This window comes from Crotalus tigris, unplaced genomic scaffold, assembly GCF_016545835.1.
Source record: "Crotalus tigris isolate CLP2741 ecotype Arizona unplaced genomic scaffold, ASM1654583v1 scf7180000019068.10715455, whole genome shotgun sequence".
Taxonomy (NCBI): domain Eukaryota; kingdom Metazoa; phylum Chordata; class Lepidosauria; order Squamata; family Viperidae; genus Crotalus; species Crotalus tigris.
In genome coordinates, this window is record NW_024097358.1 from 2,999,781 (window position 1) to 3,023,699 (window position 23,919).

Sequence of the window (23,919 nt, forward strand, 5' to 3'; positions counted from 1 at the left end):
TGATGCCTGCACACCTTCTTTTAAAAGGTTCCTTTCATGATATAAAGGAAGTTCTTGGTTTATGACTACAATTCACCAAGCTGAACATTTCTGTTCCTAAGGAACACAATTGTTACGTGAATTTTGCCCCGTTTTACGACCTTTCTTGCCACATTTGTTAAGTTAGTAACATGGCTGCTAAGTGAATCTGTCTTCCCCATTGACTTTGCTAGTCAGAAGGTCGCAAAAGGGATCACATGACCCCGGGACACTGTGACCGTCATAAATGTGAACCAGTTGCCAATTTTGATCCCATGGGGAGGCTGCAACAGTCATAAGCCGAGGTGGCGCAACAGTTAGAGTGCAGTACTGCAGCCACTTTAGCTGACTGTGTTCAGCAGGTCAGCGGTTCAAATCTCACCGGCTCAAGGTTGATTCAGCCTTCCATCCTTCCGAGGTAGGTAAAATGAGGACCCAGATTGTTGGGGGCAATGTAAATATATATATATATACATTGCTTACTGGTGTACACCGCTTAGAGAGTGCTTGCACTTAAAGCGGTATATAAGTCTCATAAATAAATAAATAAATAAATGAGTGTAAAAAAAGGTCATAAATCATTTTTCTTCAGTGCCCCTGTAACTTCAAACGGTCACTAAATGGACTGTTTGAAGTCGGGGACTACCTGGACATTGAAAAGGGAGTGAGGTAAAGCCCCGGCCAATTCGCAGCAAGGCCTTTATGTTCCACAAGTGTTCTGCTGATGCCCATTTTGGAAACCACTTTGTGAATGTCCTCCCACTAAGATCCCAAATTTCCAGATGTGCTCCTTGTTTCCAAGAGGTTTTCTTTATAGTCTGAAGGAACACACCAAAAGATCCTTCTTTTGGGGATAGCAGCAATCTCTCTCTCTCTCTAAATTCTCCTTGTGAAGTCTGCATGAGTATCAACCCTGCGCGTGCTAACATCAGTTTAAATAATTATAGTGTGTAAATCTAAATCAAAAATCATGGTGTTTGGAAAACATCACGAGAGACATAGATGGCAATTAGAGGGTGAACCAATTGGTTAACACAATGGTTCTCAACCTTTCTAATGCCGCGACCCCATAATACAGTTCCCCATGTTGTGGTGACCCCCAACCACTTATACATCACTGGGTGCCAGGGGCATGGCCAAAGAAAAGGGGGGAAAAATGGCGGACAGCCTTGTTTGGCGACCCCCGTGAAATGGTCGTTCGACCCCAAATGGGGTCCCGACCCACAGGTTGAGAACCCCTGGGTTAACACCTTTGTATACTTAGGCATAATGTTTTCCAAGACTGAATCTTGGGCTTGCCACCATCAGCGGAGCACACTTAGACCAAAGGCTCGTTTGAATCTACTGCTTCAATTAAAGGATCATAGTTATCCAGGGTCCCTTGTTCTATTAATCAGAGTATAGAAAGCTAAGGTTACTCCTGTGGTTTTGTAAAAAATAAATTATAATGTTCTGCCAACTTGTTTTAAAAGCCAGCCATTAATGGAACATGGCAATATGGCAACAGTCCTAGTCCTATTCCAAAGTGAAGGGACAACTCCACACTGCTACAGTTTGGGAGCAGGAATAAATACCAAGACATTTTCTGCTTCCAGGAAATTTTTATTTAATTTCAAAAATAAAATAGAATCCCGAAATCTTTTGTTGTGGGATCTCCATCCTTACCACAGTTCTCTTCTGTTTCTTTCCTTGAAACCTATCTTAACAAAGGCAAAATAAAATAAAATAAACCCTCTAAAATATTTGGGAGATCTGTTACAACAGAGGTGACTAGTTTGGTTAGCTAGAAAATTACATAGCTTGCACTATTTCAGTCATTCACTGGCCAGTTATGGGTTTCCTCATGTGCTCTGTTTTTATTTCTTCCAGAGCATTGCATCTGCACAGTCAAACCCCAGCAGAGAACCCAAGAAGAAGAGACAAAAAAAATGAGAGCAGCAATGTTTCTTCTCAAATGGCTGGTTTTGCACCTTGTTAACATCCACAAGGAGACCATCTTTTTCAGTCTACAGCATATCTAACAAAGTGTTTCTTCACCATATCCTTTGCACATAGAACCTTAAATGCTCGCAGTATTGGTAACCTGCTGATGACCTATCCATGGTCTATCCTTATAAGGCACATTAAATTTGCCACTTTTCCTTTGGGTCCCTAATCCTCCACGATGGCCTTGGGAACCACAATCCTCAGCGATGCCTCTTCTCCTCCTTTTTTGACTTGGAGTGAGAAAAAAAAAGCAGGTGTCCGTGATCAAAAGGTTCCTTTTGGAGGATCCCGCTGGGACAAAGTGTGTCCAGTTAACTTCTAAACTCAAACTTCATTTTCCTTTTTCCAAGGAACCTTTTGTTATTTCAATAAGTTTGTATATATCCAGAGCTTCCCCTGTAAGAAATTAACAGTAACAAAAGTCATGTCTGCGCATATTAAAAATGCTCAAAAGTTAAAACTTAACTTTTAAAGATTCACGAGCTGGTTTTTATGCTCCTAAATACAATTCCAAGCAGGGATTTATATAAGGCAGGGAAGGAAGGAGCATGCAAATTTAAACTTCCAACTCTTTTTTAGTTTGGCCAGAAACTATGAATATATTTAGATATTAATAAGCCAGAGCAGGTTTGAATTTTCTTACTTTACTTTGGCAAAGTATTCCTCTAACAATTTAATAAAATGCATAATGTTCCGTTGGTTTCTTAAGCTGTCGCATTTAGTTCAGCAATTGTTAACTGTGTTCCTGAAAATAAACAGCTATATACTTTTAAAAATGCACATTAACTTGCAAAAGCAATTTCAGATAGCCCTGATATAGGAGGCTTTTCTTCTTAAAAAGTAAGTATCTTTCGTGGGGGGGGGGGAAGATAAAATGTTTATATTCTGTACTCAGGTATTCAGGCTCATTGAATTTAAATGTCTCTCACTTCTACATGTTGTTAGTTGCAAAGTCGTGTCCGACCCATCGCGACCCCATGGACAATGTTCCTCCAGGCCTTCCTGTCCTCTACCATCTTCTGGAGTCCATTTAAGCTCACCCCTACTGCTTCAGTGACTCCATCCAGCCACCTCCTTCTCTATCATCCCCTTCTTCTCTTGCCCTCCATCTTTCCCAGCATTAGGCTCTTCTCCAGTGAGTCCTTCTCATTAGGTGGCCAAAGTACTTGAGTTTCAACTTCAGGATCTGGCCTTCTAAAGAGCAGTCGGGGTTGATCTCCTCTAGGACTGACCGGTTTGATCGCCTTGCAGTCCAGGGGACTCGCAGGAGTCTTCTCCAGCACCATAGCTCAAAGGCCTCAATTCTTTTGCGCTCAGCCTTTCTTATGGTCCAACTTTCACAGCCATGCATTGCAACTGGGAAAACCATGGCCTTGACTATACGCATTTTTGTTGGCAGGGTGACATCTCTGCTTTTTAGTATGCTGTCTAGATTGGCCATAGCTTTCCTCCCCAGGAGCAAGCGTCTTTTAATTTCTTGGCTGCAGTCCCCATCTATGGTGATCTTGGAGCCCAGGAAGATAAAATCTGTCACTACCTCCATTTCCTCCCCATCTATTTGCCAGGAATTGAGAGGGCCGGATGCCATGATCTTGGTTTTCTTAATGTTGAGTTTCAACACTTCTACATAGCTGTGCACAAAAGTGTCCTGTTAAGTCAGAGAATGTAAGGGAAGATACTATCCCCAGTTTAATACTTTCCTTCCCTGTTGCAGGAAACATGAGAACTCATGCATGCACTTTGGGTTTGTCCTTAAGGATACTCCTGGGCAAAGTCTAAGAGCCAAACTGGTCCTGAGGATGAGGGAAGCCTTGCACAAAGCTGATTTCCAGACTGAGAAAGGCTTACAGTCTCTCATTATATAGGATTATCCAGCAACTGGAAGATAGAATTCTTGTCAAGTGTGATTTTGAAAAGCAGTAACCATCTGATACACACCTTGGGGGATGTTGACGGGGTAACACAATCCATTGTCGCCTCTTTCCTTAAACAATGATCAATATCTACAGCGCTGAAAAAGGCCACTGACTGAGGCAGATCCTGAAGACCGAGTTTATAGGCAAACATACACCTAAAAAAGTGAATGCTGGATTTAGGGAAGAATATTGAGAAGGATATTCCTTTTTCCTTTGAAGCAGGGCCTCTGATCAGTTACAAAATAAATCGTTTAAAAGGTACACTACAACACACCTTCACTATTTCCATCATGCACCTTTTTCCTCTGGAGGAAAAAAAATCAATTGTCCAAAATCACATTTTAATTAGCCACAGAAATTCTATTTAAGTTCGAAAAAAATGGGTAACTGATATATAAAATAGAAAACTCTATATAATATTTTATTCTAAATCAGTAAGCAAGAGCTTCAGAGGATTTTTTTTTTTTACCCCGATATATTAGTTGGTGCTTGAATCTGTGATTTAAAATTATGTCCAAAACTCAGCCCTTGAAGCTCTTTCCCTGATTGTAATCACATGTGCGTATCTCAAAGAAGAACAGATAAAAATCTCCAACCCAGTTCTCAAGATGCCACAGATTTTCTGGGATTTGCAAATACAATGATGCAATCTTGAGCCAGCCTACTATTATTCTACAAATATGTAATTGGTAAAAATTGCATGAAGGGAAACTAATTTTTTTAAAATCAGCTCTGCATTCTTTCAATTAAAATATTTTATTGCCCAGTAGTGTTTTTTCCAAGATTTGAGAATAATGGATTCTCATTAGATCCCAACAATCTTTCAGAGAACTGGGACTAGATTATTAAAATTCTAAACACTAATGTGTCACAGTAAGTTTGATATTTATCTTTGGTATGCAGTTACTAAGTCTTAGAGGTCTTAGAGGCTTTATTTCCAATAATTTCTTTTCCAACTCAACTTCCTTAAACTGAATATTTTTGCCGATAAATTCCTATGTTTCCGACTAAGAAAATGTTTGGCCATCCTCAATTCACATCAGTTGAACCATCTTCCCCAAGCTGACTGGCATTCTCCAGGGTCAATAGGAACACAACTTCTAAAATTTCTACCTAGCATAAGACATCTGGGCTTGTAACCCAAATATCTGGAGGGCACTAGATTATGGGAACATCTCAAATACTAAATTAAGGGGAAATCTCAAATACAGTATGAGCTTGCCAAATGATAGGACCGGAATTTACCGTGTGAGGAGGTTTGTAATCTGCAGGGCAAGCGCTGCCCGATAGCGGTCCTCACTCTTGACCAAGTAGCGCACTTCGTCATGGATGCTGATGCAAAAACGCCCATCAATGTCAAAGACCTCAAAAAGCCATTTCATAGATACGAGCATCAGATGCAGATAATCCACCGCTGAACTTTGAACCACCCAATTTATTCTGCTCGTCACAAACTAGAAAGAGAAAGGAAAAAAAAAATGAACAGATACTGTAATACTTTTTCAATCAGGAAAATCAACTTATTTAATTGCTGCGTAGTTGAGATTTGGGAAGTCTGCGCATCAGCCCGTCTACAACCATCTGCAACCTACATTTTACCCATCCACCCCTTTGCAGCTTTGATGATTGAGGCCTACGTGCAATTGCAGACAAGTCTAAATCAAGCTTAAGAACAAAGATGGTAAGGACAACATTTCCAATTGCAGATCAGTCACTACTTTTACTGCTCAAATAATTAAAAAATCAACTGGTTAGAGCAGAAGGATTTCTCTCACCTCGCCTTCAACAGCTGCTGGCTCCAATGCTCTAGAAATTCGACAGCCCAGCACTGGGGTGCTGGGTGCTTCCGACATGGCGATGCTTTCCAGTTTGTTGAACATTTCAGATTCTGTGCCATTGGCCCACACTCGCTGGCACACCACGTCCCACTTCTTCCTGCGAGATCTAGAATACGAAGCACATCGCTGCTGAACTGGGAGATCAACAGAAAATCTGACCTTACAATTTTGGGTTGCAGTCATTGAACCGCAAGAAGAAAAGACTTGCAATGCAGCAGGAGACGCACACGCAGAGCAAAGAATAACAAACTGATACTGCAATCATACATGATTCATATTTTAGCTTTGTAGTGTTTCAGCTTCCTTTTAAAATGACAATAACGAAAAGTTTTTTTTTTTTTTTTTAGTTTCTGGACCTTATGGCTGAAAAGGCAAACTTAAGAATCTGTCGCTGAAGTTTGGGGAATTTCAGAAATCACAAGAGTATCTGACTGAAATTACCAGACATTTGGAGGAGCAACATGCAAAGAATTCTGAGTGCCAAAGAATTTAGCAAAGCATGCAATTCCTAGCAGAAGTTTGCAGGATGGAGTTTAGCTGATTCTAGCATGGAACATGACTTCATTTTAGTGCCAACAACCCAGTGTTTTGCACAAGTCTGATTATTTTGAAGGAATAACTACAGTAAAGCTTGGCTCTTGTTGTCTCTTTACCGTTTCTTTGCTTCTCTTTGTAACCGCCACACGTCTTGCAAAGGTATGGAACCATCTTCTGCTCTGTCTACCGCGAGGCCCAATTGATTCACTAGCCATTCTCCTTCCTGAGACAGGTGGCAGCTATAAGAAATGAAGAAAGAAGGAAATCCAACGGTGGGACAGACCTTCTAAAAGCTGCTGAGATTTAGAAGCCCCCTCCTGGATCTGTTGCAATGCACTTGTGTCAGAAGCACCGAGGCTGAAAGGTGTCGGAGCATGCACAGTCTTATTGCGCTGAGGTAACCCAGGAATAAATACAGTAAACAATGGTCTGTATTAAATGGTGGTTTATCACATACTATGTACAATTATACACTAGAAACAAAATATAACCACGTGGTGATACAGCAAACTCCAATACACAGCAATTACAGCAGGAAACAGACGAGAGAGAGAGAGAGAGAGAGAGAGAGACACTCCAGCAAGGTCTTCCCTTTTATACTCAAGCTCTTAAAGGGATACAGACTCCTGCCGAGTCATTCCTAACTGCATCATTCATCTCACATTATACAAGCTGGTTAGCTTCTAAATCATTACCTTGACAAAAGGATTAACCGGTGACATCACTGTTGCCCAGAGAACACCCAGTTGAGGCCTCCTTTCATGTCCCCGGCAGGAGCTGGAGCAAAGGACGAGAGCTCACCCCACTCCCTGGCAGCATTCGGGTCTCGAACGTGGATTTACTAAGCTCCAACCCAGTGTCCTAACCACCCAAGCTCCTTCTTGGACCTGTTTAAACAAGTTCTTCTGACCTGCCTCTGAACTTAGGCTCTTAGGCTGCAATGGTTGGTAGATTCTTTGTGGTAAGATTTACATGCTGGTGGATTTTCTTTGGATTCTCTTTTGGATACTATATTGTGAATCAATTTTCTAAGCCACTCAGAGTTGCATGGGTTGGAACAGCGTGTAAATCCAATCAATCATCTAGTCATTCAACACAACGAAAATTCCTCCTTTGCCCAAAGCAACCTTACCGTCGGATTCCCTTCGTGACAGCATACATTTGCCGGGCCTTCTCATTGGCTTCCTGTTCTGTCAGGCGGTGGTTGAACTGCATGAGGAGGCGCTCAGCAAACGCCTGTCCTGCCCCATAGATACGTCCGTAGTTGAACACTTTGGCGTGCTCTCGGCTGATCCCCACGGTGGAGGCCGTCTTGCTGTGCAGATCCGTGCCGTTGCTTTTCTTCCCCTGGAGTGTCATCCAGCCAAAAGCAGTGCAGCCTTCAAAGGGACGGAAAAAAGAGGGTCAGGAAGTAAAAGATCGTCTCAAGGTGGCTTTGATAAGACGAGAACCAAGAACAGAGTGGATCCGGAGGGGAACTGTTGACAGGGATGCAAAGTGGAGCCAAGAACCAGTTTTTGCACAGAAAAAGAAGCATGTCTCCAGTGTTTAGGGCTGCAGTACTTGCTTGGAAACATTTGTCAACTGAGGTGCTAGAGGTTAGCCTGATGCCAAACAGTCAGTTCTGCATTCTCCCCTTTTCCTTCTAAGCTAATCAGAAATGTCACATCCGAAAGGTGCTTTTTCCGGAGGCAACTGGACTGTCTTGTTTTTCTTTGAAGACGTTTCACTTCTCATGCAAGAAGCTTCTTCAGCTCTGACTGGAGGGTGGGGAATGGAAGGGTTTATATTCCTTGCAGACAGCTGGTCATTTGCCTTCTTTTAGAGCACGGGTGTCAAACTCGCCCTGTCATGTGACCTGTCGTGACGCATTGCGACTTTTTTTGCAGCTGGGGTGGGCACGGCCTCCGCATGACAATTAATCAGTGGAACAACCTGCCTCCAGAAGCGGTGAATGCTCCAACACTGGAGGTTTTTAAGAAGAAACTGGACAGCCATTTGTCTGAATTGGTATAGGTCAGGGGTAGGCAACCTTGGCTCTTTTATGACTCATGGACTTCAACTCCCAGAATTCCTGAGCCAGCATGGCTCAGCTTGGAAACCTCTCCCTTTTCCCTCAGCGTGGCTGGCTCAGGAATTCTGGGAATTGAAGTCCACAAGTCATAAAAGAGCCGAGGTTGCCTACCCCTGGTATAGGGCTACCTGCCTGAGCAGGGGGTTGGACTTGATGACCTCCAAGGTCCCTTCCAACTTTATTATTATTATTATGATGATGCAACCGGCCAACAGTCTGACACCCCTATTTTAGAGAGTCACTGAGTCCACCTGGAGCAGTGTTGACCTGGAGGTTTACCTGTGTCCTCAGGGTCACCTGAGTAGTGCAAATGGGAGTGGAGCCTTCTTGAAACTGTTGAAAGGACTGTGTTGTAGACTGAAGACAGACGATGCAAGGATTATAAATCCTTCCATTCCCCACCCTCCAGTCAGAGCTGAAGAAGCTTCTTGGATGAGAAGCGAAACGTCTTCAAAGAAAAACAAGAAAGTCCAATTGCCTCCTGAAAAAGCACCTTTGGGGCAACCATGATCTGGAGGACTGAGAATCTCCATAGACTTTCGATTATTTAAATAAAATAGGTTTTAAAATTCAGCTCCGGAGCACAGGTAGCTCCTCGACTTACCAACCACTCGTTTAGTGATGATTTGAAGTTACCACAGCACTGAAAAAAAGTGACCTGGGACTGGTCCTCCCACTTATAACTGGTGCAGCCTCCCTATACTCATGAGATCAAAATTCGGATGCTTGGCCACTGGCCTTTGCCACTTTCCCAGCTTGGCTTCTGACGAGCAAAGTCAACAGGGGAACTCAGATCCGCTTAACAAACCTGTGATCCGCTTACAACTGCAATAATTCACTGAACCGTGGCAAAAAACAAAACAAAAACGCCTGTAAAATTGGGAGCAGCTTGTTCAACAAATGCTTTGCTTAGCCATGGGAATTCTCGTCCCAACGGTGGGGTCATAAATTGAGGATAGCTATTCGAGGGGCCTTTAGAAACAGGAGACAAATAAACGTACAAGAAAATTGATGTATCAGGAGCTGCTAACGGAGAGGACGCAGAGAAGGTTTATGTTTACCGACACGATATTTTGGCTACCCGGGAGAAAACTGCTCGGTATGCCGATACTCGCCATGCATGCCAGCAAAATGGGCTTCTCCCAAGACAGCTGCTATCCAAAGCTCTTGAGAATCAACATCAGCTCCCACCAGATGGTAACCAGGAGGAGTCTGGACGATCGCTTTAAGCTCGCTGCCCACCCGGTCGGTCTGTAAGAAATGGAAGGAGTAATTTTAGTTTCTCACGAGCCGCGGTCGATGCGTGGGCTTGGATTAAAAGGAAGCCCTTCCCTCCTCCATCCTTTTGCTCGGCTGAAAGACTCATTCTTCAGAATGGACAATCAGTCAGCTCTTATACAGGTGGTCCTCGGCTTACGACAGTTCGTTTAATAACCATTCAAAGTTGGTGCTGAAAAAATAGACTTATGACCGTTTTTCACACTTACACCATTGTATGGTTCACGTGATCAAAATTCAGATGCTTGGCAACTGACTCACATTTATGACCAGAGAAGTCATAAAATGAGGCAAAACTCACTTAACAAATGTCTCACTTAACAACAAAAATGTTGGGCTCAATTGTGATCATTAAGTCGAGGACTACCTGCACTGTTTTATTTTTTCACACTTAGCGACCGTTACAGCATCCTCAGCGTCACGTGATTTACATTCAGATGCTTGATCACTGACTCATATTTATGACGGTTGCCGTGTCCTGGGGGGGGAGGGTGTCTTGTGATCCCCTTTTGCAATCTCCTGACTCAAGGGGGAAGTCAGATTCACTCAGCAGCCTGCTTACTAACTTATCAACTGCCGTGATTCAATTAACAACGGTGGCCAGAAAAGTCGTAAAATGAGGCAAAACTCACTTAACAAATGTCTCAACAAAAATGCTGGGTTCAGTTATGATCGTAAGTTGAGGACTTCCTGAACTGTTTCATTGGTTCTACGTGTGCATAGATGGCTTGTGTTTTGCACTGGGTGTGGCAGGAAAAAAAAACCAACAAATTTATTCTGCTCTTCCATATTCCTCAACCTAGCCCTGCCATATAGGAGGGTAGAGCAGCCAGAACAATCAGCATTGAACCAAATTTCAGGACTTGAGGAAAGAAATTATCCTTATTTGGGTTTAAAGCAACACAAATAGGTTTCTGTTGCAAGTCCGGAAGGGTCTCAAATACCTTAGCGTTGTGGAAACGGGCCTGCAATTTCCCGCTTCCATGCTATCATATTCCGCTCCACTGTGGGAACAGCCAAAAGGCTGGTGCAGAATTTTGAATACAAAGTCTCTGAAAAGAGCATTTTACCCTGGCATTGCTGGCGGTCAGCCACGTAGGCTCCACAGCTCGCCGAGTGACCGTTCCAGCAGTCACTACTTGTGGCAGGATGGCTCCATAAGCATTCTCGTCATCGTAGTCTGGGTGCCTAGAAAAAGATCACAGTGAGAACCCACTTCAAAACCTGGAAGATCAACGTCAGTGACTCTGCAGATTCCACACTGCTGTTTATCGCAATGTTGGTCTTGACTGCATTTCTCTATACAGACCTAGTCACGGATCTTGGCAATTCCCCTTTCTTCAACCAAACCACTATCTGTGAACTGCAAGGAGGAAAAAAAAAGTTTTACAATAAAGTTAGACTAAACTTTTTCTGCCACCTGTCCAGTCTTTTCCACAGACCGTACAGTGTGTGGTTTTGTGTGCTGCCTGCATCCCGCGGATGGTGCTTTGCTTGTTTGTGCAGACTGATTGCTGGCATGTCGCGGCCCTGGTTTATGCAACCTGGACGGGTTTATGATAGAAGGAAGACATTCTACATACAGAACAGAGTTCAAATTACTGCTGTGCGGAAGGAAAGCAAAGGAGAAGGGGAGAAAGGAGAATAAGAAAGAGCAAGCAATTACACTATGGTGAGTTGGCAGCGAGACAAAACCACAACTGAATATGCATCCCTCTGCTCACCTGATGCGTTTATGGGCGTTTCTCCAGAACGAGATTTTCTTGTTGATTTCCAAAGCATGGGTCCCATCTGCTGCTCCTATTCCAGCTTTAAGAGTGCCATCTTCCATCTTGGGTAAGAAATCCTTGGCAAATGGGCTCCCAACATTGCTGGCATTGCCATCCTTTTAAGAGCCAGTGAAGAAAGTTTTATTTTAATTGAAAGCAGATTCTGCAAGCAAAATGCAACGCTTCTTCCTTGATTATTTTTTAAAAAATTCCTTCTTTCATGGAAACACAAGAGAGAACCTCTCTCTTATCAGATCCCTGTTTCAGCTGGGACTATTAGAGATTCTGAATCACTGAGCTATATGACCCATTTTATCCCTGAAAATTATTCTTAGGTTTTTCTAAATGGGCAGAATATTTTTCCCATTAATTAACATTCCTCAGCTGCACTCGCCATAACTGAGAACACGCAAATCTTCACAGCGATCTTCACAACAACAAGCAAAACAAATTTACACTCTGGTGCCTCTTATCTACATTCCCTTTCTTTGTTCTTCCAATCAGGAGAAAAGATACTTCATTGCTGAGATGCCTTAGTAAGAAGAATTTTTCTAGCCAAAACTTATCAGTCATACAGATGCTGATTGGGTAAGTCCAGAGTGCCACAGCTACATTCTCCCTCTTGCCAACTCAAACAGGGCTACAAAAATTATCTAAATAAATAAAAAAATATTAATGTGCACTAAAATGAAAAGGAGGTGGGGTGCAGTGGAGACTGCAACTAACTACAGGGATGTCAAAATGACAACACATTCACTGGATTCCCTGACAGATATACAAACACAGACACCGTGAAGTTCACCCTTACTTTGTGAGGCAGCTTAAAAAACCAGCATCCAGGAATATTGACATCATTGTAAGGTCCGTTGCCATGGTGATATTCAGGTGAACTCTTCACCAACTCCATCTCCTCCTGTACAGAAGAATCAATGCAGGATTAAGCAGTTGAGAGTCATTCATTCATTCATATGTATGTATGTTGGACACTACAAATGGCTGATCAAAGAAGAATTGATGCCTTTGAACAGTGGTGTGGGCATAAATTATAGTGTCTACCATGGAAGACAGAGTGACTAACAGAGGTGTTAAATTGTATAAAACCAGGCTCATCACTAGAAGCTAAAATCATAAGAATACATCTGACTTACTTTGGCCATGTCATACGTGCAAATTCATTGGACAAGGCAATGATGTTAGGAATGGTTAGTGGAACAAGGAGGGGCAAACAAAGAACATGGTACAAAGATGAACATCCAACAACTGGGAAGAAGCTGTGCTTGACGGGGTTGGACGGAGAGCACTTGCCTATAAAGTTGCCAAGACTAAATGGTTAAAACAACAACAGATATGTATGCATGTATGAACAAAAGAACACCTTCAAGCATGCCTGATACCAGATTAAATTATGATTATTTTATTTCTTTAGATAGGCCATTACCTGCCTCAGTTCTCGGGTGATAGGATCCACATCCATATCCACCTCCACATGGCCAAGCAACTCAAACTGACATGAAAAAAAAAAGAGAAACTCTTTAACATGTGAACGTTGTTCCATATCTGTTCACGGTATCGCTTATCTTCCAAGTTTGCATTTGACCAAAAGGATTAGCTATAAAATGTGAAAAAAACACTCCCTCTGTATATAAACAACCAACCAATGTTTTAACCTATCTGACATGCAAGTTTTAAAAAATAATTACGATGTGGTCATTTTTTAATCTGAGAATCAAGAATTTCTGCGGGAGGTAAGGCAAACTGCAGATGGTTCTGCAAAATCAAAACCAACAATTGTTGCAAAGTACAAGGTGAGTAGACTGGTTTCCTGGAACCTCCCTGGATCAGGAGAGGACAGGAGACCATCCACGTGTGCTCTGGATGACTGTTCCTTATAAGGAGACCACAGAATAGCACTTTTCTGCATGCCGGGAGATGACACAATTCGCCATTTTGCTTGCAACCACGGCAAAGCCTTTTAAAGGACACTAATTTCGCAATATATTTATCAACAATCCAGTAAGAATTCCTCCACCCAATATCTGGCACGGTACAATAAAGTGCATACTCTGTCACAAAACTGTACATCTCATCTTGGAGAGGAGAATAAGTACCTTTTCCCAAAAATCACCGTTTTCCGTTAAGAACTCTTCTTCCAGGTAGCTGCCAAGTGAAACCGGTTGCTCCTTGCCTTTCTCCTTGCAATATTCCCGATACAGATGTTCTATTACCCTATCAGAAATAAGAGTATTCATAGCCTGAACTGCAGCAGAATCATAATCATCCCTTGACTAGTAAAATGTATGAGCCTTTTTCTTCCTTCTCATTACTGAATTGTCTTTAGGGGGGAATAGATATTTTAGACCCGCGGTGGCGAACCTATGGCACTCAGAGCCCTCTCTGTGGGCATGCGCGCTGTCACCCCAGTCCTAGGCCTTCAGCTGGGTTTTATAAAACCTTTTTGCTTTAAGCCTCTGCCGCCGTGTGCAAAAAAAAAAGGTTCAATCAATCAATCAATCAATTTTAACTTCTTGCGGGGAAAAAAAAGATCTTGCAAAATTGGAATTGATTGATTGAACTTTTTAGTCCCACCCAGTCTTCCGTTACCACCACAGACACGCCCATCCAATTGGCCACACCCACCCAAAGGGCCACGCCCACCCAGAACCCGACGATACATAAGTGGGTTTTGCGTTGCAGTTTGGGCACTCGATCTGTAAAAGGTACGCCATCACTACTTTAGATCTAATTGTGGGGTTTTCTTTTAGGTACGTAAAGTTCCTGGGTACCTGATATAAAGCTCACAAAAACATTTTCTTGTCTTTACAGCTCTTGAAAAGTAGAATGAATGATGTTTTTCTTAGTGTCAAAATCCAGCAACATTAAGCCAGACAAATAAAAGGCAAAGACAATACTGGCCTAATATTGTAACGACACCGAAGTGACATGCAGTCCAATTCACAAGTTTTGTAAACATTTTACAAGCATCTTGACATACCGCTGAGAAGAATTTGGTGATATTGTCGGCAATATCTGTTACATCATTAATATAACACAGCAATCACTTAGATGAACCTAGTCAGAGTTTTTTGAAGTGGCCATTTTAAGATATGCGGACATGAACTCTGAGCAAGCTCCCAGAATTTTGGGAGTGGAAACCCACGCCTTTTAAAATTGCCAAGTTCAAAAAAAAAAAAAAAAAAGCTGACCTACAGGATTTAAGATGACATCAGTTGATTTCACATGTCCCTACAATGTTTGCAGAAAAACAAGACATAATTAGGTGTCTCTTATTGCATCTGGACAGTTTTTCCAATCCGAACCAATGTTATCTGAAGATAATTCATTCTGGAGCTGAAGGTTAAGTTGCTTCAAGTCAAGATCCCACATTAATTCCCCAAGAAACAGCCAGAGGGGAAGACATACCTTATTCTGGGTTATCACTGAAAATCTGAGCAATGGCATGATTTTTTTTTATTGCATCTGGAACTTAATTTTAACAGCTTTGGTTAAAAAAATACCAGAGGCTAGGCCTGCAAGCTGATGAAATAAGCTTTGTTCTCTCCTGCTTTTCTACTCTTTGCTGTGCCAGATCCTTACCCTATTACTGTATAGTCATCTTATCTAGAAAGTTGGTATTGGAGAATTGCAGTGCCACTTGTTGAGTTTCATGCTTTGCTACATTTCCAAAATATTACTGTTGATGTTCTGCTGTTCTCCAACTGAAGACTGTAATAAAGCTCTTTGGGTGAGATGTACACACTTATGCATCCATTACACAACATGCAAAGGTGTGTGTGTGTGGGGGGTTAGCACTGGGGATTTCACTTCCCCCAGAAATCCTTCCTTACTTGAAAGGGCAGGTGGCCGACGCAGCATCTGGATCATCCTCTAACAGGTTGTCCTTCCTTCCTGGCACCAGGTAGCCCCAGCCATGTTTCTCAGAGTAGTGCAATGGAAAGCCATCCCAGTTGAGCCTCATGAGCTTTGGAGTCACTCTCATTTGAAGGCTGATAAGGCTGGGTCCAGGGGCCCAACTAGGATCATTGAGACGTGGACACAGGTTGCGGTACCATCTACCAGGAAGAAGCAAATAATTTTGACACTCAACTAACACCTGGATAATGAAGACTGCTTACAAAGCTGTTTGCCCATATTTCTTTTCTGAGACTGCTATTGGTTTTGTTGTTCTTCACGACCCCGTGGACCACAGCAGACCAGGCCCTCCTCACCTCCACTGTCTCCCAGAGTTTGCCCAAATTCATGTCCATTGCCTCAGTGACACTATCTAACCATCTCATCCTCTGCCGTCCCCTTCTCCTGTGGCCTTCCACCTTTCCCAGCATCAGGGTCTTTTCCAATGAGTCTTCTCTTCTCCCAAAGATGCTTTTTCACAAACCCATCAGGACAAGCGTCAGCAGTCCAATCTGCATTTAAAAGACAAAGGCCACTCTTTCGAAGGCAGAAAAGTCCACATTTTAGACAGGATCACTGGTTTGAAAGAGGCCATTTATGTCAAAACTGAACAGCCCTCTCTCAACAGAGGGGGAGGAATCCAACATCATCTATCTCCAGCCTACAACACAGTCCATTCAACACTTCCAAGAAAGCTCCACACCCATTTGCACTACTCAGGTGACCCTGAAGACACAGATGAGCTCCAGGTAGCTTTAACGACTCGCTAAAAGAAGGCAAATGACCAGCTGTCTGCAAGGAGTATAAATCCTTCCATTCCCCACCCTCCAGTCAGAGCTGAAGAAGCTTCTTGGATGAGAAGCGAAACATCTTCCAAGAAAAACAAAGTCCAGTTGCCTTGTGAAAAAGCACCTTTGGGATAACTATGACCTCCTAGATGACTGAGCATCTCCATAGACAGTTCTCTCTTCTCAGTATCTGTCCTTCCAAAGAACAAATGCAGACCATTCCCATGAGATGGAGGCAAAGGAAGACCCAGCTGTGCTGGTTGGGCATTAGAGGAGCAGAAACTCATCACAGCTGGAAAGAACCAGATTTTGGGAAACTGTTTCAAGAGAACTCCTTATTTATCTACATCTGAAACATTTCTTTAGGAACTTACTCAGGATGGCCAGGGAGATGCTGAATTCTCTTAGGCTGCAAAACCACCGTCTCCTTTAGACTCTGAAGAACCTGTTGGCTGGCATTTTGGTTTTGCTCTCCTTCTTCTGTCAGAGGACCAGGATCTATTTTCACAACGTAACAATACAACAGTACAAAATAAAAAATTACAAGCAGCATGCAAACCATCTGAATTGTACCTTATCTGATCTGAAGGAGCCTCAGAACCTATCTTGCCCCAATAAAACTCCATGACTTGCAAAGTGATAGCCCAAGGTAATAGCAAATGAGTTCAAAGGGAGCAGATGACCAGGGAAGTTGAGGCTGGATGGAGCCGGTGAGATTCCCAAGGAGGTGAGTTTACAGAATGCAACATAGGAATGGATACAAGCAAAATCAAAGAATCAAAGATAAGAAAGTACCGTTAATCCTGTTGGTATACTCTAGGTTTGGCTAGAATTTTATTCTCTTATTTCCTCCCTTTTACTTTGTTTTGCTAACTGTGACTTATTCTGCTTATGTTAAATGAGTGTATGAGTATGCATACGTATTCTTTGTAGCTTTCATTCAGAAAGCAAATTTCAAAGACTCCGCCAATGTTCAAGGAGAATTATAATATGGTTAAGGGGAAACTGGTTCACACATTAGGCCAAACCACGGTTTGTTAAACCCTGTTCCGCAGAATCACCCCACCCTTAATGGGTGGTGCACTGCATTAAGCCTTAGCTGTGAGGTGTCAACCACAATGGCTACAGTAGTGGAGTATGCCAAAGCAAAAGAAACACACAATTTCAGCATAACGCCAGGTGTGATCCCAGCCAGTCAGTGCAGTGTACAGGAACCTAAAGATGACAGAAAGAGAACTCCGGATTACAAGGCCTACCACCTTGAGCTGGCCATGAAGAGACATCAAACACACAATTATACAATTGTAAGGAAATCCTCTCTTAATCTGATCAATAAGTGGACATCTACCTTCCTGCCACTCCAGCGGAGATGCTTTTTCCACTACTTTAGCTGGCTCTTCATTCACGTCTTCCTTTTTCTTCCTAATTGGTTTCGTTTTCTTTTGCTTAAATGTTTGGAGGTCCCATTTCAGATCCCACAACCAGGGGTCATCTTTGTACCTATTGGGATACAACAGAGCAACCTCAAGGAGGGAATCATACAAACAGCCCCTTCCCATCTCAAACAGGTTTTCCCACCCAAAGGCATCTGAGATTCTGCAGGCTACAGCCAAACCGGGAGATAAGGTTGATTCTATAGCTGTAGAGTCAATTTCTTCTTCTCTCATTATCACCCTACTGCTGCTTGACTGAGATCCGGATTGCAAGACCCATCATTTTACTGAACGGTATAGTTCTGGTTTAAAGCCTACTAGCTCTACTATGCCACGGTTGACGAGTACCTCTCCTCATGAAGCAGCTGACAAGCGTTGTCTGCCAAGTTCATCAAAGACTTCTTCATCTCTTTTTGCAGCTCCTCGTAAGTGACCTGCGCTTCATCCAGGTACTTCACCCAGTTCTGATTAACAGGTAAGTAAGAAACCCCCATTTCTAGCATACCTGCAAAAGTCACTGGATGTGGACACCTAATGGGGAATAACAGACAGGATCAGCCAAAAGAGAAAGAAAACAACCAAGCTCAGGGACCCCACGAACTAAACCGTGCTCACTCCACGCTCCTACAGTTCTTTACAAGGTCTTAAACAACTATACAAAGTCAACCCGAGATTGGTAGCTAACCCAGAACACTAGACTCTCATCCTCAAACACATTTTCACCCAACGAACAATTCACCTTTGCAAGAAAAGTGGAAGCTGCTCGTGGAATATTTCATAAGTAGCCTGAACATCAAGGGCACAGTAATTCATCAGCTCCTTTGAACAAAGAGTGAAACATAAGGACAGTTATTAAAAGGTGGACCACAAGCCATTTGCTAATCTACTTTAAATATTGCCTCCTGGTTACTCTTCGTTTCACGCAGATGTTTTCTCGGCTCCTACTAGCCAAGACTCTGTTTTCAGAAAGAGAGAAGAGATTGTCTTCCCACCTGGAAGTTATTTCTGATATCATTCATGCTGCCCTTGACAAAGAGTTCACGGGCTTCTTTCTGCAACGGCTGCCCTCCAACGTAGAGGGAATGCACATCGGCCAGGTTGTTGATGCTGCTGATGTTCACCCAGTTCCAGGAGCCAACCTACAACGGAAGACCAGCAAAGAGAAAAATAAGAAACTCATCTATAGATTGAAAACCACGTGGAGAGAAACTAGACTGGTTAGAAGCCGGGCAGCATTTTAATATAATAAATAATAAAGACACAACTGTCCATGCCGATCATTATGGCTCGTTTCTCCCCTACAGCTTTAACTCTCAGAATGAAATAACCAGTTTGTCTCCTCTGCAATCTCAGTTAGATGCCCATCTTTTTATTAGATGCCCAGGCCTCTCTAGCTTAATCCATATATATATGCAGTAGAATCAGGATGGAGGAAATCAGAGAACATCTTTTTTCTCCAACAGAGGGGAGGTCCTGTTTGTGAATGCCACTCTCCCGTTTCAAATAAATCTTGCAGAAATAAAAGAGCGGGAAACGTTTTGTGGCAAGGTCTCCTGCTTGAGCGGGCGCTGGACTAGAAGACCTCCAAGCTCCCCTCCAGCTCTATTCTGATTCTGAACTATTTTCTGCTCTTTTAAAGATAGACTTTAAAAGAGGAGGCAAGGAGACAGGTTGGACATATGGGTGCTACAACTTACTGTATGTCCGTCACGATATAAGATAGAAATTCTGGGCTTCATTGTGGTTGTTAAGTTGTGGACTACCTGTATCTGCAACCTTCCGGGTGTCCTTTGAGAAGGTCCACTCCTTCCACAGTTATGTCCCTTGCACTGGGCCAGTTGCATCAAGAACACACCAAGTACCTTGTGTCGAGAGTCAAGGTGCTGTGCAACAGCATCCTGATCATGGCTGCCTCCACTTACCATGGGCCCATTGCCTTTTCTGCGTGTTTTCTTGATGTGTTGCTGGACCTGTTGCAGTCCTCTCCCCTTGCCCTGCTTGGCGGCCTTCCAAAGGCTGCGCTGGAAACCGGTCAGTCCGGAGATAGCCATGTGCATGCTCATTGTGTCCAGGAACCGCATTTGGGATCCCTAAAAGAATGGTCGGAACAGTCAAAGGGAGCATTTGACATTGCCTTACAAACCAACGTAGACTGGAACATCAGTCTGAAATGGTATAGGGTTTCCTGCCTGAGCAGGGGGTTGGACTAGATGACCTACAAGGTCCCTTCCAACTCTGTTTATTCTATTCTATTCTATTCTATTCTATTCTATTCTATTCTATTCTATTCTATTCTATTCCTTATTCTATTCTATTCTATTCTATTCTATTCTATTCTATTCTATTCTATTCTATTCTATTCTATTCTATTCTATTCTATTCTTCCGAATTCTATTTCTATTCTATTCCAAATTCTATTCTATTCTGTTCTGTTCTATTCTCAGACATATGATACGACCAGTTCATATCTCACTCAACAAATGGCATCGCATGCTGGGGTTCCTTAATATAGTAACATGCTGCAACAACCAGGTTCAAAGAAATGTACACCATCAACCTATTGAACATTTGCTTCGCAGCTGCACGATCCACTTAACAACTGCAGTGATTCACTTAACCACCGTGGCAAGACAAGATAGTAAAATGGGGCAAAGCCCATTGAGCTGTCTTGCTTAGCAACAGAAATTTGATCGTTAAGTCGAGGACTACCTGCACAGCCCTAGAATCTCCTGGTGGTCTTCCATTTAAGTACAGCAAGCCACCAGATCTGACACCCCCCCCCCCATTTTAATTGTTCAAGATCAGCCAAGTCAACCCCCGGCCACAAACCTTTTCTCCTTCGCGTCCCTGTGAGAACCGCGCAGAGGAGAAGAAAGCAAGCTGAAGAAACGGAGGGATGTCTTACCTGGATCAGGTATTGCTCCTTAACGTGAGCCCGGTCAAAGGAGACGTTGTGGCCGATCACCAGCCTCTCCTGCCCAGTCTGCTTTCTGAGGCTGCTGCTGCTTTCCAGGGGGATGAGATCGGAGAGCCCCAGCTGGTTAGACCAGCTATAGCGTTGTTCCAGCAGACGCTTGCTGCACCAAGAATACCTGTGAAGCCGAGCAGATCTATTTTTTACCGTATTTTTTTCCTTTTGGTTTAGCCACTCTGCAAAGCCAAACTCTGCATATTACTCTGCTGAACACCTAATTCTCACCGTGCTGTCTAACATCTATGTGTATTTTCTCAATAGTATGGTTGCAGTCAACAGAGGCATAGTGTCAAGATCACGTGAAGTACTAGTACCGCTTTATAAAGCCCTAATGAGACCACACCTGGAATACTGCAGCCAATTTTGGTCACCATATCACAAAAAAGATGTTGAGAGTCTGGAAAAAGTTCAGAGAAGAGCAACTAAGATGATCCAAGGCCTGGAGACCAAAACATACAAAGAACGGCTGCGGGACTTGGGTTTGGCTAGTCTAAAGAAAAGAAGAAACAGGGGTGACATGATAGCAGTGTTCCAGTATCTGAGGGGCTGCCACAAGGCAGAGGGGGTCACGTTATTCACCAAAGCACCAGCGGGAAGGACGAGAAACAATGGTTGGAAGCTGATCAAAGAGAGAAGCAACCTGGAATTAAGGAGAAACTTCCTGACAGTGAACTTCCAGTGGAACAGCTTGCCCCCAGAAATCATGGGTGCTCCATCACTGGAGATTTTCAAGAAGAGACTAGACCAGGGGTTCTCAACCTGTAGGTCGGGACCCCATTTGGGATCGAACGACCATTTCACGGGGGTCGCCAAACAACGCAGTCCGCCATTTTCCCCCCCTTTTCCTTAGCTGTGCTACTCCCTTTTATTCTATTGGCTTTTGAAAGCCAATAGAATAGACTCTCTTGAATAGAGTCTAATTCTATTGGCTTTCAAAAGCCAATAGGAATTGTACAGGCTGTCTCTGCCCTGCTGAGCCCGCCAAAAGTCCCATTCTGCAAACGGGGCCGCACCAGTTGAGTAGTCCTCGACTTACAACCGGTTGAGTAGTCCTCGACTTACGACCGGTTGGGGTCGCAGCATTAAAAATGTTGAGAACCACTGGACTAGACATTCACCTGTCTGAGATGGTATAGGTTCTCCTGCTTGAGCAGGGGGCTGGACTAGAAGACCTCCTAGGTCCCATTCTATTCTGTTCTGTTCTGTTCTGCTCTGCTCTACTCTACTCTACTCTACTCTACTGCTTCTTACCAAGCATTGGATGACAAAGCCACTGCGAGGGTGGGACAATGTCCTTCTTCCATGCACACCTCCACATCAAAGACCAAAGCTCGTTCATCGGGGAAATCCACCTTTTCCCTCTCCCCCTCGGGACCGTACCGAGTCCACCCTACTTCCCAAGCCCACTCCGTGGGCCTTGGTGGGATCTCATGCTCAAAAAGCTCCTTCGCAGCCTCCAGATAGGGGAGGCTCTGCTTCTGAGCCAAGAGGCGGAAATGTTCATCGATGTTAGCTCCGTACATCCGGGGAAGCTGCAATTCCACATCAGGAATGGTGGCTGTCTCTTTGCCCCACAAGTCATGCCTCTCCAAGTGTTCTATGCTCTTCTGGATGTCTTCCTCTGAATAATGAACTTGAGCAGCCCGGAAGATCTGTTTATGAAGGCCCTTGGAGAGCATCTGGATGCCAAGAGGATTCATGCGTTGCTCCTCTTTGGGAGGAGCACCAGTATCTGGCGCCATCTTCTCCTGAAGCAGGAGACCCGCAGAGGAACGGGAGGAGCACGCCCGGGTTCTGCACAAGAAGGATGGACCTGCCAGCGACGTCCTCCATGCCAGGCGCTTCATCTTCACCTACGGGCGAGCGGTTGGGAAAACAAGCCCGATTTCCTGGCCAGCTCAGATCTGTCAGGAAACAGCATGCCCCATGCTCACGTTAATATTTCCCATTCCAGATTCTTATTAACACTACCTTACTAGGAGGCAATCAACCATGATTTCTTATCATGGCTTGCTGAACAAGCTATAACGGTGGCGCAGTGGTGAGAATGCAGTACTGCAGGCTAACTCACTGCTGACTGTCAGGAGTTCGATCCTGACCGGCTTAAGCTTGACTCGGCCTTCCCTCCTTCCGAGGTGGGTCAAATGAGGACCCAGATTGTTGGGGGCAATATATGCTGACCCTGTAAACCTCTTAGACAGGGCTGTCAAGCACTGCAAAGCACCATATAAGTCTTAAGTGTTATTGCTGTTAATAGCCGAGCTTATACAACCCACTGCACTGATGACGTTACTTAGCTGGGTCCTGACATGTCTGCATGGAAACAATCCAGCTCAGAGCACTTAAGAACTCCTCATTTCAACCCTGAGCTACAAAAATATTCTACTGGCGACACCGATCTATTAATCAAGCCTATGTCCCTTTCTCTTACCCTTGGAAAAAAACAACAGAAAAGTTGTTCCTTCCTTAATTACAAACACTGATTCCCTCCCCCCCCCCAGCAAAATCAGGCTATCCACACATCCCCAAAGGATATTCCCTCCCGTCCTCTGAAAATGATTTATTGCGTGTTTTTGCCTTCTCGACTGTTCTCTAAAACATTTAAAATTCAGCCACGTTAAAACAAACAAACCAGACAAACGCATCTATGCTTAATGTTTGCTTAATGCTAACCATGGGTTCTGTAGCCTCGCCAGCATGTTGTGCAAAACCCAGCCAGTTTGGGTTAGTTTAGGGATTGAATCCCCATCGTGCAACTTCAGACCACTAAGGGTTAAGCGCTGGGTGAAATGCAAGACGCGGGTTAAGCTTGTCGTGGGAATGGACCCTCTCTGGCTCGCGCACCACCTTCTTTCCTTGCCCTCCCCTTAAAAAAGGGGGGGGGGTTATTTAAGCCCGTCTCTCCCCCAAATTTGGCCATTCCTCTCCCCCCCATAGAAACAGATGCCTGCTCACCACCTAATCCGAAGGAAATCTGCCTTCCTTCTTTTCCCAAGAAAAGAAAATGCAGGAAGAGAGGAAGATGCCCCCCTCCCTCGCGGCTTTGCACCCTTCGAAAGTGCAAAAAGCCCCCCCAAACCTTACAAGGCCGGCCCCCGCTTCCTTCCACCTTCTGCAAAGAAAAACCTCAACGCAAATCTGCAGCTCTTCCGCTTCCAACTCATGGCGGCCTCTTCCAACTCAAGAAGGGGGGGAACTGAGGATGAAAGGGGAAACCAAACGCTCCTTTTTACGTTCCGAAAGCTCCCCAGAAAGCGAGAGCGCCTCTAAAGGGGTTACGTAAAACAAAAAAAACGAGGCTCAGAAAAAAGTACATCGCTGTCGAGAAGCTTGTTTTGTATTTGTCTGTCTTTGGAGGCCTCCCCTGCCTCTGAGGAGGAAATGGGACCTTCCCAACAC

The 23,919-nt window shown here is 43.8% G+C and overlaps 2 protein-coding genes across 6 annotated transcripts in view; one reads left to right on the forward strand and one right to left on the reverse strand.

The window, feature by feature from the left end:
- Positions 1–2,698, forward strand: part of FANCI (FA complementation group I) — a 28,645-nt gene extending 25,947 nt beyond the window's left edge. For both annotated transcript variants that reach the window (XM_039359077.1, XM_039359078.1), the window contains exon 38: positions 1,888–2,698. In XM_039359077.1, coding sequence (XP_039215011.1) covers positions 1,888–1,950 — 63 coding nt within the window. In that variant the 3' untranslated portion in view covers positions 1,951–2,698. The remainder of the gene's footprint in view (positions 1–1,887) is intronic.
- POLG (DNA polymerase gamma, catalytic subunit) lies at positions 1,606–23,689 on the reverse strand. Of its 4 annotated transcripts, none has more exons than XM_039359080.1 (23): positions 23,605–23,689; positions 21,772–22,424; positions 20,452–20,638; positions 19,469–19,636; positions 18,539–18,685; positions 18,286–18,365; positions 17,895–18,077; positions 17,462–17,613; positions 16,488–16,611; positions 15,262–15,486; positions 13,525–13,642; positions 12,855–12,920; positions 12,225–12,329; positions 11,372–11,532; positions 10,957–11,010; positions 10,718–10,835; positions 9,485–9,620; positions 7,428–7,674; positions 6,412–6,534; positions 5,696–5,864; positions 5,166–5,374; positions 3,943–4,075; positions 1,606–2,400 (listed from the first exon to the last, which is right to left on the reverse strand). In XM_039359080.1, the coding sequence occupies exons 2-23, from the start codon at positions 22,365–22,367 to the stop codon at positions 2,365–2,367; spliced, it is 3,537 nt and encodes a 1,178-aa protein (XP_039215014.1). In that variant the 5' UTR covers positions 22,368–22,424; positions 23,605–23,689; the 3' UTR covers positions 1,606–2,364. The 4 variants fall into 4 exon arrangements, with proteins under 4 accessions (XP_039215014.1, XP_039215013.1, XP_039215017.1 ...); XM_039359079.1 differs by having other exon boundaries at positions 23,476–23,615; XM_039359083.1 differs by having other exon boundaries at positions 23,600–23,614.
- Positions 23,690–23,919: the final 230 nt, after the last annotated feature.